Source organism: Camelina sativa, chromosome 11 (assembly GCF_000633955.1).
Source record: "Camelina sativa cultivar DH55 chromosome 11, Cs, whole genome shotgun sequence".
In the NCBI taxonomy this organism is placed as follows: domain Eukaryota; kingdom Viridiplantae; phylum Streptophyta; class Magnoliopsida; order Brassicales; family Brassicaceae; genus Camelina; species Camelina sativa.
Genome location: NC_025695.1, coordinates 44,473,990 through 44,487,885, shown reverse-complemented (window position 1 = coordinate 44,487,885; position 13,896 = coordinate 44,473,990). Strand labels below are relative to the sequence as shown.

Here is a 13,896-nt window from a genome sequence, read left to right as displayed (position 1 = left end):
CAAATAATACGTCATTTTACGCAGTAATTATTTGTATCTTTGTTGGATCGAGTACAAATGTTCCTATAATCGGGTTAAGAAACCATAGTTAAATCAAGTAGGTGAAGTTAAGAGATTCATATAATCTATATATATATGTAGTGCATGTGATGATGTTGACAAATGCTCATACATATATAAACTTAAAAGACGGTATTTAGCTCAAACAATTCATATATTTTATATATAAAAAGTTGGTTTGGATGATAATAAAAAACCAATCAAAACAACCAACTTCGTACTTGGTGAAAGAACTAGTATTTATGTTGTATAGTTTTCAAATTAGCTGGATAAAACATCACTAGTTATTGAATACTACTTGTTTTCCTATAGTCAAACAATTCTTTAATTTTAAAATAAAAGTTCAAAGTTTTCCATTTCGAAATTTGAAAAAACTACAAAATGAATAAGTGGTCAATTAATAGCTTGTTGATATGGTACATATGCATAAGTTATTATGCAGATATGAATTTGTTGAACTAAGCCCCTTAATTCACACAACGAGCACATGTGCTCGACTTCTTATAGGATAGACAGGAAGGTTGAATCTCGAAAGAACATACTTGAACGAGCTTAGTTTTAACTTTTTGTAACTTTAGGCATTTAGTAAAATTGAAGATATGGGTGAAACTAATAAAAGATACGTATCTTCTTGACCGACTCTTAGTTGATATCATATCACAAGATTCACAACCAAACACCAACTGACTACTCAAATTGAAATTGACTGTGAAAAGAAAAAATCAACTTGACAAATAGTCATTACGAAAATGTAAAAACCTTTTCAAAATTATATTTCAGTTTTCACTCGACATTATTTATAAAAAGTAATACACAAATACAAAAAATATTCAATTTCTCAAAAGGTAGAAATAATAAGGAAGATACACAATAATATAGTATACAAAAATATACTTGAATCTATGTACGTGGTATATGACATTAATGTTCAATATCAAGCATAACTGTACAAGGCATGGCTATCAAAGTATGCATTTACTTGAATATTAAAAAAAAAAAAATGTATTCACTATATTATTATTGCATGTTGAGCTTTCTTATCCTTCACGTTCCTTTGTATTGCATTGATGCATTCTAGTGTATCCGTTGAACCATTCGTCACTATCAAATATCAATCGTGGTCTGAGTTTATCTGTGGGGAGTCATCCATCTTTAGTCACCGCGTGATCATTCATATTGGAGTTTAAAATATAGGTTTGAAAATAGTTAGATCTCTTTTTGATCAGTTATAGTAGAACATTATATGTTAGATGTTAAATATTCTTCAAAAAGTACAAGAACTTTCTTAGGCAACGTTATCGAGGAAACTATCGCATCTAACACTTTTGGCGCCGGTGGTGCTTCGACTCGTCGGCGTCAGGAAAACTTAACCGTCACTCCCTTCTGCTCCAAGACCTTGCTCTCTTTTTCTTTCTGTTTAAGTTTTTTCCTAATTTTTTTCCCTTTTGTCCAAGCTTTTCAAGCTCCTTTGAACTCTTGATGCCCCGACGGCTGCTTATCAATCAAAGGAAAGAGGCGATTTCCGGTGAATTCCCTCTCTCAACTCTTATCCGCAACACCAAAACAGAAGCATCTGCAAGTCAGCGAGTTACAAAAATCGGATCCCTTTTCGGATCTGAAATTTTCTCGATCTGTACTTCACTTCACCCCTGAAGAACCCTCACCCTCGGCTTCGTTACTGGCAGGAGGCATCCCTCTTGGACCAGTAGATGCGCCATGCTCAGGGGAGACGTCGATGGCGCAAGGCGATCGTCTTCTAGGGGCAACTGCTAATCAATCTGGAACGAGTAAGTCTTCTTGCCTCTCAGCCGCAACATCGGACCAATCTCTTCTCAAACTATTGATGCATCGTTTACTTCTGATGAGCCCGTGTTCAAGGCAAACCTTTCAACCCTTTCTGGTCAGCTGCCTTGGTCTCTCTCCGTTGATAGCCAAAGTTCGATTAGGGTTTCCCTTGGTGGACCCTAAGTCAGCTTTTGGCCCCGTAAGGCCTCAACTTTTTAAGCCCATTAGATGTGCCTCAAGTCTAAATCCGCTTAACCCCAGGTACGGTCTCATATCTAAATTGTCGAAGTTAAAACCTAGTCGACGGTGTGGTCAAGATTACGATCCCTATGGAATCCATCGGAGAAGTAATTCACCGTTGTTACTATGGTGGAGCTTCCATCTTCTGAAAACCCTGGTAGAAGTATCCCTTAAGGCTTTGATTAATGAACCTTATTGTTTGAGTTTGTGTAGTATTTGGTTCCCGATTCCAATTTGTCCGAGTAGTGTTTATGGCTATGGTTTGTCCAAGTCCAGTTCTCATGCCTCTACAAAACTAGCAAACCACCTCAAGCAGCAGAGCATCTATATCCTTGCTCGAACCCTTGTCAAAGCTCTACACTCTGTAGCTCTTCTCACGCCGGCGAGAATCACAGCTTTGCTCCTTTACTCAACGCTACTTCGTCATGTTACTACGACAGTGGCAATCTCTTCGTCCATCATGGAAGAAGTATCGATAATCCTTGACCTCACATGTACCAATATGCTCCATAGCTTTTGGCTCTAAGCTCTCAAGAATCAATTGTCGATTAACCTTGTCTACCTTGTTTATCTTTGCTGCTTTGTTTCTTTGGCATTGAGGAATGCCCATTTCAAGCTTGTTTTAAATAATGGATTCTCAGAATCTTTCTTGCTCTCAGAATCTTCGTTGTTTTCAGAATCTTCTTTGTTTTCAGAATCTTCTTTGTTCTCTTTTTTAATGGAATGAAAGCAAATANAAAAAAAAAAAAAAAAAAAAAAAAAGATGTTAAATATTCTTCTTTTTTTTTTTTTGTTCTAATCACGATTTGATAGACGATGCCAATTCTGGTGACGGCATTTGATCTATAAATGGTTAAGCTAACACTATCACTATCTTTAATTTCCTTCTTATTTGAATCAATAATGTACATTAATACAAACCATGTTTCATTATCATCTCTCTACTCGTGTTATATTTGCTCACATTAATTAATTAGAAACAACGACGTTCGTTTTATAATTTTCTAAACTAGTACTCTTCATTTTGATATATATATATATATATCTAATTAACTGATAAACTAAATTAGTAGCAAGCAATATATAAGAAACTACGTACTCTTTGTTAACATCATTTTATGAAACTAATCGGTAATCGTTTTCATAAAATATAGTATTGGATTATTGTGATTGAGAAATCAAAAACAAAATATATATATATATATATATGTGTATTATAATATACAGTATAACCTAAATACGTGTTCAAGTCTTCTAGAGTTTGATGAAATCGAGATTTAAATCAAAATTAAAGAGAGAAGGAGGGGTCGGCACATTTGCAATCAATACATGAGGTTAGTTAGCCAGCCGGGTTTTCGATTTAAGCGACTTTTAATAAGTCGGTTAGGAAATTACATGTCAAATCATACTACTGTACTTGCTTTTGTTTTTGACCTCGAAATATCTTTTATTTAAATAAATATGGTCCCTAAAATCATTTCGTTAAAAAAACATGAAATATTTCAACCTACATGTCCACGAACACTAGTTTTCAAGATTATGTGGTAAATCACATTTATTGGTCGGCACGAGTCGTTTGCCAAGTCTCCCCAACATCATCCATATTCTTTTAGTATCATTAGCCATTTTGACCTATAAGAGATGACATCCTTTACTCTGTTTCCACTTGTATAATTAATTGTTTATACATCTGACAAATTAGAGTCATCTATCAACTGTATTCATAACACTAACTGATTACCATTTTTATATCAATCTTGACAAAACTGAAAACCACACGTAAGACGAGAGCGGTATGGGGGTAATTTCCTCGTAATTATGTTTAAATTGACAATTAACACAATTAGGATTAGTTTTGGCAAAACGATATTACGATGGCGTGGATCCATATTAAGATAATAATAAAGCACGATCATATTCGTCTGGTTGACAAAAAAGATGCATGTGATAAACATTTGGCGACCCCACACAAATTGAATTGATAACCTGTTTCTGATTGGCACAAAAAGTATGGTGCCATACTTTATTTGAAACTTTCGAAGATGCCATAGTTACGAAATACGCTATAGATTACGTCTACTTTTGTGAAGCATACATACAAAGATGATTAGCCAGTAAGAAAAACGTGGTGAGATAAGTAGGGTACTTATCACTCAACTATATCCATGGTGAGATATGTAGCCAGTTAGGGTGTTATGCCGCCAAGAAGATAAATTGTTTTCTAGTCAAACACTCAACTATATCCATTGTAATATGTAGGTTAGATAAATTTACAAACGAATGTTTTTTTGTTATTGTATAAATTTTAATGTATAGTTATAGAAACAAATCAATGTTTGCATGGTAGTATGGTACATACGAAAGAAGCAAACACGACTCAATGAAGCAAAATCTCTAATTAAGGGGAGAAGACCAATGACTCAATAGAGTCTACGTACGTAAGCGCGCGTACGTACTAGTCTTGAAATTCGAATCGATATTAATGGTAAATAAGGAAAAAAGAAAAGACTAACCGTCAAATGAGGAAATAGGAGATGAAAAACGAATGGAGTCTATGAGTTTCGAGCTCCCAACTAGCAACTACAATTTTATGGAGATTGGTTGACAAAAAAGAACACATGTTGTGGGGACTTGGGAGGCGTACTGGGATTCTTATATATTAAATATCCATGTTAGCAAAATGTACGTATAGTATTTTACACCACATATTATACCAACATGATCCCTGAACATTTTTTTTCTTCTTCTAACGAAGATAAATTTCTTTATTAACGATATATTTTCTTTTCTTTTTGAAGTTTTCATAACTCTTTGTATATTTTTGCCTAACAATATTAAGGGATCATGCCGTAATTAAATTTAGAGAGTAAACATTTGTGAATTTCAAAGGATAGTCTCTAATATTTTTAAACATGATCACGAAACAATAATGTGATTAAACCCTTGTCCAAAAAAACAACAACAATATTGTGATTGATGTGTAACCTACTAACCTTTAAAGTCCAAATCCAGACTTGAAGTTTCGCATCCTGCTTTGAAATCACAGAGCCAAAAGACATTTTACTATGCAGTAAGATAGTACCTGCATCGTTTTTCAGAACCCACCCTGCTCCACTTACATTTGATGCACTGTCCCATGACCAAGCGAGATTGCATTTTAACCAACCAACTGATGGAGGAAGCCAACGCTTTTTTATTTGGGAACATTGTTGTTTTACCCGCTCAGCCGTAACTTCATTCAAAGCTTGAGCATGAATCCATTCTTGCACATTTTCTCTAATTTTGCTGATCGTGACAGGAAGACTGAAGCTTTTCCCTTCAATGCAAAGAAGATTCCTGTTTTTCCAAATTTACCAGAGAATCCAAGGGAAGACTTTCCGGGTTTCTACGTGTACTTTTGGATTTTTGCTAACCAATAGCAGGTAGTACATGTTGTGGTATAGTGACTGAGAATCAAACCCATTTTCAGGGCAAGGGAAATTGAATAGAGCCCAAATTTGTCTTGCTACCGTACACGAGAAGAGGACATGATTTGACGATTCTCCTTCATTGCCACATCTTTGACATCGTGTGTCCATTTTCAAACCTCTGGCTACCATTTTGTCAGCAACTGGAATTCCACCAGACACAGCTTTCCACATAAACGATTTAATCTTTAATAGAGTCTCACATTTCCATATCAGATCTTTTATATGGAGTATAGAAGGCTGCATCATAGCTTCGGTTACTATCTCTATCTTTTCTCTTTGGTAGGCTGTCCAGTAACCGGATTTCACCGTATAAGCTCCAAACTTTGTATGTTCCCAGATAAGATAATCTTTTGACAGAGAGACCGGTTTGATTTTTTGTATCAACTCCACATCCCTTGGATATAAATGATGATTCAGCTTAGTCAGATCCCAAGTCAAAGTCGAATCGTCTATCAACTCATTAACCTTCATATCTAGATCAAAGATTATGTTCTTCATTAAGGGAGCTCTCATAACCCCATCCAAAAGCCACCGAGAAGACCAAACAAAGGTGGACTCACCATCTCCAATCATTTGTCTCAAACCTCTTTTTAGTAGGTCTCTACCATGCAGGATACTTCTCCAAGCGAAGGAAGGTCTTCCTCCAAGTTCAGCAGATAGAAAATCTGATTCATCAAAATATATACTTTTGAAAAAAGCAGCGAACAAACTGTTTTCTTCTTGAATAATCCTCCATGCTTGTTTAGCCAACAAAGCCTGATTGAAGATTTGAATATCTTTAAATCCAAGACCACCTAAATGTTTTGGTAGACAGAGTTTATCCCATGCAAGCCAATGCATTTTTCTTTTATCCTCTACTGAATCCCACCAGAAAGCAGACATAGACGAGGTCAGATTCTCACAGGTCTTTTTTGGAAGCTTGAAACAAGACATTGCAAAGACTGGCATTGCCATTGCCACATATTTGAGCAAAATTTCTTTCCCACCATAAGACAGAGTGCGAGCATACCAACCAGACATTCTGCTTTTCATCTTGTCATGGATATAAGCTAACATATCTGCCTTAGAGCTGCTAAAGCATTCTGGTAAGCCCAGATAGACTCATGCTCCTCCTTCTTTGACAATTCCCAACTTTCCTTGAATCTGAATCCTGACACCATTGTCCACTTTGCTACCAAAAGTGATCGAAGATTTATCAAGATTGATCAACTGACCTGTAACTTCACCATATTCCGCGAGTATATCTTGAAGCTTTGATGCCTGATCTACAGATGCTTTAATCAAGAAGAGGCTGTCATCTGCAAATAGAAGATGATGAATCGCAAGACCTAGAGGAGAGAACTGTATTCCATTTAGAAGGCCCTCTGATTCAGCTTTGTTTAGCATATGAGTCAAGCCCTCTGCACATAGTACAAATAAAGCCGGTGAGAGAGGGTCACCCTGTCTTAATCCTCTTTGCGGTTTGATTAAACCAAATGGCTGACCATTGATCAAAACCGTATAAGAAACTGTGGAAATACAGAACATAATCATGTCCACCCATTTTCTTTTGAAGCCTAAAGCAATGAGTACCCCTTCGAGAAAACTCCATTCTATTCTGTCGTATGCCTTGGACATATCAGTCTTCACCGCCATAAAACTTTTTGAAATATCTTTGTGAGTCCGAAGTCCATGAATAACTTCATGAGCTATTAAAATGAACAACCTAAAAACTCTAGAGAATTAGATTTTTATCACACTTAATCAAAAAATCATTTGTATATATTTCATTATATAGTTAAATTTTATATATTTAAGTAAGAAACGTTTGAAAATAATAGTTTTCCATATTGTAAGATCAAATGTTTCAACAAAAATAATAAAAATAAATACAAAGTTGGTGGATACAATATATGCTGGGAGGTGGCATCTGGCAGGCATGTGGGCGCACAGACACTAGATGACTGGGCCTTTTCTAAAGTGTATGGAACTAAACCCAACAATAAACACACTTCAACAATGCACCCGTATTGTCCAATTTCGTACTCACTTCTCTGCTTTGCTCCTTCAATTGAATAACACAATTTATGTATCCTATCTACATTATCCACTTACACGAACTTTCGTTTTCTACGAAGAGAAAAAAAAATATATATATTAGTATAGCTATTTTGCAATAGCTTTTTAATTTATTTATGATAGTCTTATTTTATGCATACATTTTTTTTTCTGATAAAACATACATAATTCTCATACTAAGGAATAATTTTAATATTCACAAATTTCCAACACAAAATTAATTGATAATACGTTGAGTACTAAGTTTATATTCATACTATCTTGAATTGTATCTAATCCAAATGTGATTAAAAAAAATATATTCAAATAAATCAAAACATATAATAAACAATCAATATGGGCTTATATATTAGGCCCATTAATGTCAAAACTTTTACAGAACCTCTGTTTTTTTTTCTTTGTTTTTTCTTCATGAGATGGTTCAATACAGCTTCCGAGCTTCGTTTGCCAGAGAACACGTGGCACTTCCTTCAGCACCTCTCTGTCGAGGCACGGTGAAACCATGGCGACGCGTGTGACGCTGGCGGCGTTTAAACCCTTTCTCCAAAATCTCATCTTTCTTTTTCTTCATCTTCTCCGTCGTCGTCGTCATAGTATCTTTTTAATCGATCGTTTTGGCGTAACACGAGAGGCTGAAGTATCATGAAAAGAGTTTCATTGGGTGCGCGTAAGAAACACAAGAGGAAGAAAAACATAAGATTCGTGAAGAGTATCGTGGCTTACCTCAAATCCGATGATTACATGTTCGCTCCTCTGTTTTCCAATTCCCCACCGTTCACGACTGAGATAAATACGCCTCCGCCGTCGAGTTCGAAGACGGACCACATCTCCCTGACAGGTACTGTTAGGACCCAATCTCATGTTCTCTCGAGTGTGTGTTTGCTAACTATTAGAATGTGATGTGATTCGGTGTGCTACTCTGTTTTGGGATATTAGGGTTTGAGTCATTGGGGTATGAGAGGGTAATTAAGAAGAAGAAGAAGAGAACAATGTCTGAGAAAGTTAAGAGATATCTAAAATCTGATTGTCACATGTACGGACCAGTGATCTCATCTCCAAAGCTTGCTTCTGCTTCACTTAAAGGTGAGACCTTTTTCTCTCTAGTTGGGTGGGTTTGTAACTAATTTGAACTAGACTATCTTATAGCTTCTGCGTTTGAGGCTGAGATAGTTTTTGAAGCAGGGAAATTGCAAATAACAAATCTGGTTACGATGGAAGTATCAACGAGTAATACAACCACGAGGGGAGATAACAGCAATTATAGGAATCTCCGGTCAGATATTGTAGAACAGGCATTGCATAATGGAAGGATCAACTCTCCAAAACGAGGATTGGTTAGCTTAGAAGGACAACGAGGTGGACTAAGCCGTGAAACAGATCTTTCATCAACTTTTTCCTCTCTACCAGGTATGTTTGATTGATTGCCCCAAGCCCCCCAATCATGTTATGTAATGGAACTTGTTAATGGGGTTTTTTTTTTAACATAATAGGACTACTGAATAAGTAACACAAGTTTAATTCTTCACTAAATCACTAGTAAGATGTCGATAAGCATAGATGTTAATAGGGGTGTCTGAGGTGAGCTGGTGAGTTTTAAGGTTCTTAGACCAATTCGTTAAGTTGGGAGAGATTTGGAACTATAAAAACAAACGCTGGGACAGTTTCTGGTATAGTTAACTACTGTGCTTTGTTCTTGAGATATAAAGAGAGTTTTGATCTTGAATCCTATCAGATGTCTATTAGCAAATTTCATGGAAGAAACTGAAAGATGTGATATGTTCGGAAGACATGGATAATAGCTTGTGTCTCTCTTCTAATTTTGTTCAACTTCGAACTAGATAAGGCTGCTTTTTAATTTGTTTGAGTTGATTCGGTTCGAAAAACAAATGTTACTTATCTTGTTAAAGACTGATGAGAGTAGGAAATATACTGAAATTGTTTTCTTTTTTACTATGACAGAGGAAAAGATGGTGAAGCCAGATCAAAGGAGAGTTACTATTGAGTGAAGAAGGTAATGTAGACATAATAGACAATGTAAACATTGTACAGTAATTAAAGTAGCAGCTATGAGAGAAGAAGAAGAATAGGTTCTGTGTGATTGAAGAACTTTTCTTGTCGATAGGTCTTTAGGAAGTGATGTATGAATGAGGATGCCAAAGATGTGTGTCTGTCTCAACATATATATTTTCATGTTAGCTTGTCTGGTCTGGACGAGTATATCAATAAACTGTTACAATTGAGCAAGAGCTCCTAATAAGCCCTTTTAGTTTTAGCTAACTCACCATTGGAGGTTTGATTTTAAGCAACCTGATCACTAAATTTGTATAATTTAAGTAATAGTATACCAATAAGATTCTAAGTGGAACTTAGATTATGACGATTATGATGAGGAAAGATTGGTTTATTTCTTGAAATCAAAGAATTTGTTGTCGTGTTAAAAAAAGGTAGAATTCCAAATTTGAATGTGAAAATGGATGGTGAAAAGGACTGAAGCTGGAGACCCAGGGAGAAGAGGTAGAAGGTTAACTGACAAGTAGTAATCGTGTGCACGTGAGTTGCATTCAGTTTGTGTCCCACAAGCCACATCGCAGACCCTTCCCATCTGTCAACTCTACACACGCATGCAAGAAGGAAGCTTTACATGTATGCGTTGCGTCTTGCGTGTATCTAACATTGTTCATTATTGCTATTGAAATCAAAGAGACATCATATCTGTCAATGTTTAACGGAGTCCCTAGTCTAGTTTTGAAATAATGTAAAGCTAGTGTAGGTTGAGTAATCGGAATTGATAAGATATGATGATTATGATATATACATAATTTAATAGACGAACGCGATATGTCTATTACGATATGACACAATCGTATTGGAGCATGCACATGAGTCCCCGAGAAAAACGGAGATTATTGTATTTGGAGATATAGACGTGGACATAGCACACGTGTACACTCAGAATCGTAATGTCATTATTTTTTTTGTAATTACCATTATGAATGTGAGAATTGAGAAAGGAAGCGTAGGATACAACTCACCGAAGAAAAAGACGTAATGTGTCTTTTTTATATGTCAATGAGACATGCAAGCATGGGGGCTTCACTTACCCTCTCGTTTCTTTATAAATTACTACAATGAGTTTTACGTCTTAAGTCCTAAATTCAATACTATTGAGCTACCACATGCGGATTAACAATGACATTGATAGTCGTAGAGAGGTCCGACATCGTTAACTATGAGATAAATAAGATCGATTTTGGACTTAACCATAGCGCCTTTTCTTTCTTAATAATTGTGATTAGACCATGTTTGAAAATTGTTTACAACATACTGCTAATGATTGATGTATCAGTAATCAGTCTAGCCACTTGTTTTAAAACTAATCACAGCCTAAATTATGTATATATGGTCTCTCCTTTGAAATTCATATTATATATCACTAGACTTACATTGAAGAAACGAATTCAAGTTTTGATTGGTTATGAGAATAAATCCAAATTAGTTGCATTATTATTCGTCATTATCCGCTAGTCGCTATGAATAGTGTTCTACAGTCTCTACTATACGTACGATATTATCAGTAAAGGATAAATCAACCCCATACGACGTAAATTTGTTGTTGAAATAGTAATCACCAATAATGTGAGAAGTTTTTTTTTGTAAGTATTAGAATTATTTGTTGGTTGGCCTGTGGAGGTGAAGATTGGAACGTGGATCGACTTATAGTCTTCCGAATTTGCTATCCACTTATGGATGGGTTTTGGTCAATACGGTTGCGTTTATTTGTCCTATATGCATGACCAATTAATTTACCCATTAATTATTTCGTGTATTATTATTTGATCAACCGATCGAGCAACAACATTTTATACAATCAGCAATCACATGTTTTCAAGACAGAACATCATGTAGCTATCGTCACCATCAATCGTCCATATAAATCTTTCGATATGCTCTCTAGTATATAGTTTTAAATTTGATTTTTTTCGTTTAGCTATATACCTTTTATTGTTTTCGTTTAGCTAATCTTGCAGATTGTTTCCAAGTTTTTGATAATTAAAAAAAATATATATATATATATTGTTACAAGGGACAAAAACATCAATTCATATGCACATGAATTTGTTTTTAACAAGTATATATAATTTTATATTCAGATATGATCAGCGAATGTCCTTTATACATTAACCTAGCTAAGCAGGCCTAGCTAATCAATAATTGGCTTTCTTTTTGATGTAGTGTTTGTATTTATACGGTTGATCTATTTGTCTGTGAATATACCATATGAGTTCTTTTCCATGATCAGCTTAGTTATAGTTGCTTCAAATGGTTGTAGCAAACATGCTGGACTGATTTACATGTGAACAAAATCGTTCATTTTTTGGTTCACAATTTATATATTTTGGTTCGTTCGCCTATATCTCATACCATTCAGAAGTTTATACTTACTACCGTACGTATAGATCCATAACTAATGTCTCTCACACGTGTACATACGTGGACTGATCCTATATCAAGCGTGGGGGAATCATTCATGTCTTGGTCCAACTTATCTATAAAAAGACATCGTCTCTTGTTCTTGAAATCCACATAGCATCTCTAACTATCATAAATTCTCTATCTCTTTCCTTCTCTAGCTTTTGTTGCGATACCGTACACATACGAAGAAGACCGCTCGTGTGTAAAAAGGATGAGGTGTAGAGCACTTAATATTCGGAGAAGAAAGAGAGTGATGGTTAATGTGAGCTCAAGGAAGCTCATGACCCGTCTTCGGCGAATGGTTGCTCCGGAAACGAGTTTTTCCGGCGAGGTTGTTGACGGTGACACACTTTATCGGCTCACGGCTGATCACATTTTCCTACTTCAAGCAAGAATCCAACTTCTTCGTCGTATTTCCTCTGTATGTGGTCTCTAGATGGAAGCTGCACGTGGCTATATAAAAAGACAAAGCAATGGTATAATCATGGATAAAACGTATGTTTTCTCTATATGTTCTCTTAAGTTAATCATCTTATAAATACGTTGTAATGCCGACGCTATGATTTGAGTGTGTGTTTTATGTGAATTTATGTTTATGATGTATTTAATTGTGAACAGTTTTTTTTACATGCATGCAGCTTTGACCGCATTTAAATAACCCTACAAACATAAATTCACATAAACACACTCAAATCATACGCCTACATCTAAGAGAATACATACGAATAATATCTTAGAAGTATAACGTTAACAAACAAACAAAAAAGTATCTATAAAAAATTATTAATTATGAGATTTAGTGATTATGATTGACTTTACTAAGTACAGGATAATATGTGTATGACATTTTACATATGCGGTCCAATATGTGAAGCTTATGTTATCACTCTCGGAAGTGAAAAATAGAGCAACCGGAGACAAGCGGTATGAGAAAGGGCTACAAATTTGGTTTGATTGAGAAAGATAAAACATTAAAGTCTTGTTTTTAAAAAAAAAAAATCGTCAGCAAAGTCTTGGTTTTAATTTCTGATTCTTCAAACAAAAGAAGCATCTGATGTAAAAACATTATTTTCTCTTTGAAGTCAATTTAACGTAACATTCAATAAAAAAAAAAAAAAAGTAGAGCAACTGATGCAAAGATAAAGTGATCGGAAAAGATATATGGCATTCATCATCACTAATGCAATCGATAAACCAATAAGTAATAAACTAGGGTGAACGTAAATGTTATTTTGTCAAACCGCACGAAAGACTTTACTTTTCTTTTTACTCCACTCTATTTATGATCCAAATTTTTTGGATAACTCTTTTATTCAAGTAAGAGAAGATAGTTATTCTTTTTTAATGTACGACAGATTCAACAAATAATTAATTAAATTGTAGTGCACGAGTGTCGTATCACCGAATTCCTAAACCTGGTTCGAAATCTTCCCCTTCGATATAAAACACTCTACATTATTTATGTTTATTTTGGTACTAGTAAACGTAAGATGTTTTTCTCTTCTTAAATTTTGAAATAATAATACCCAAAAGAAAAGAAAGAAGTCGAAGTCACCAAAATGTTGCTTTTTGGTTTATGTGTTCAAAGTCAAAGGCACATTTAATGATTAACTTTCCTGGCACATGCTCGTAAGCTTCATGACTTATACTGTATATCAAAATTGATTATCTTTAACATCTAGTATTCACTTCCACATTTCAAAATAAAGTTGATTAATAAATAAAAAAAATACACATACATTTATCAGACAAACTATTCAAATTTACTTTTTAAAATATCTCTACTTGAACTTTTTTTTTTTTTTTTTTT

The 13,896-nt window shown here is 34.9% G+C and overlaps 2 protein-coding genes across 4 annotated transcripts; both read left to right on the top strand.

The window, feature by feature from the left end:
- Window positions 8,041-10,332, top strand: LOC104726340. Of its 3 annotated transcripts, none has more exons than XM_019232922.1 (5): window positions 8,041-8,451; window positions 8,550-8,696; window positions 8,796-9,020; window positions 9,573-9,624; window positions 10,099-10,332. In XM_019232922.1, exons 1-4 carry the CDS (start codon window positions 8,256-8,258, stop codon window positions 9,617-9,619), a joined length of 615 nt encoding a protein of 204 aa, XP_019088467.1. In that variant the 5' UTR covers window positions 8,041-8,255; the 3' UTR covers window positions 9,620-9,624; window positions 10,099-10,332. The 3 variants fall into 3 exon arrangements, with proteins under 3 accessions (XP_019088467.1, XP_019088468.1, XP_010443487.1); XM_019232923.1 differs by having other exon boundaries at window positions 10,058-10,332; XM_010445185.2 differs by lacking the exon at window positions 10,099-10,332 and having other exon boundaries at window positions 9,573-9,915.
- On the top strand, window positions 12,149-12,717 carry LOC109127685. The gene has a single exon (XM_019232932.1). It carries the CDS (start codon window positions 12,298-12,300, stop codon window positions 12,520-12,522), a length of 225 nt encoding a protein of 74 aa, XP_019088477.1. The 5' UTR covers window positions 12,149-12,297; the 3' UTR covers window positions 12,523-12,717.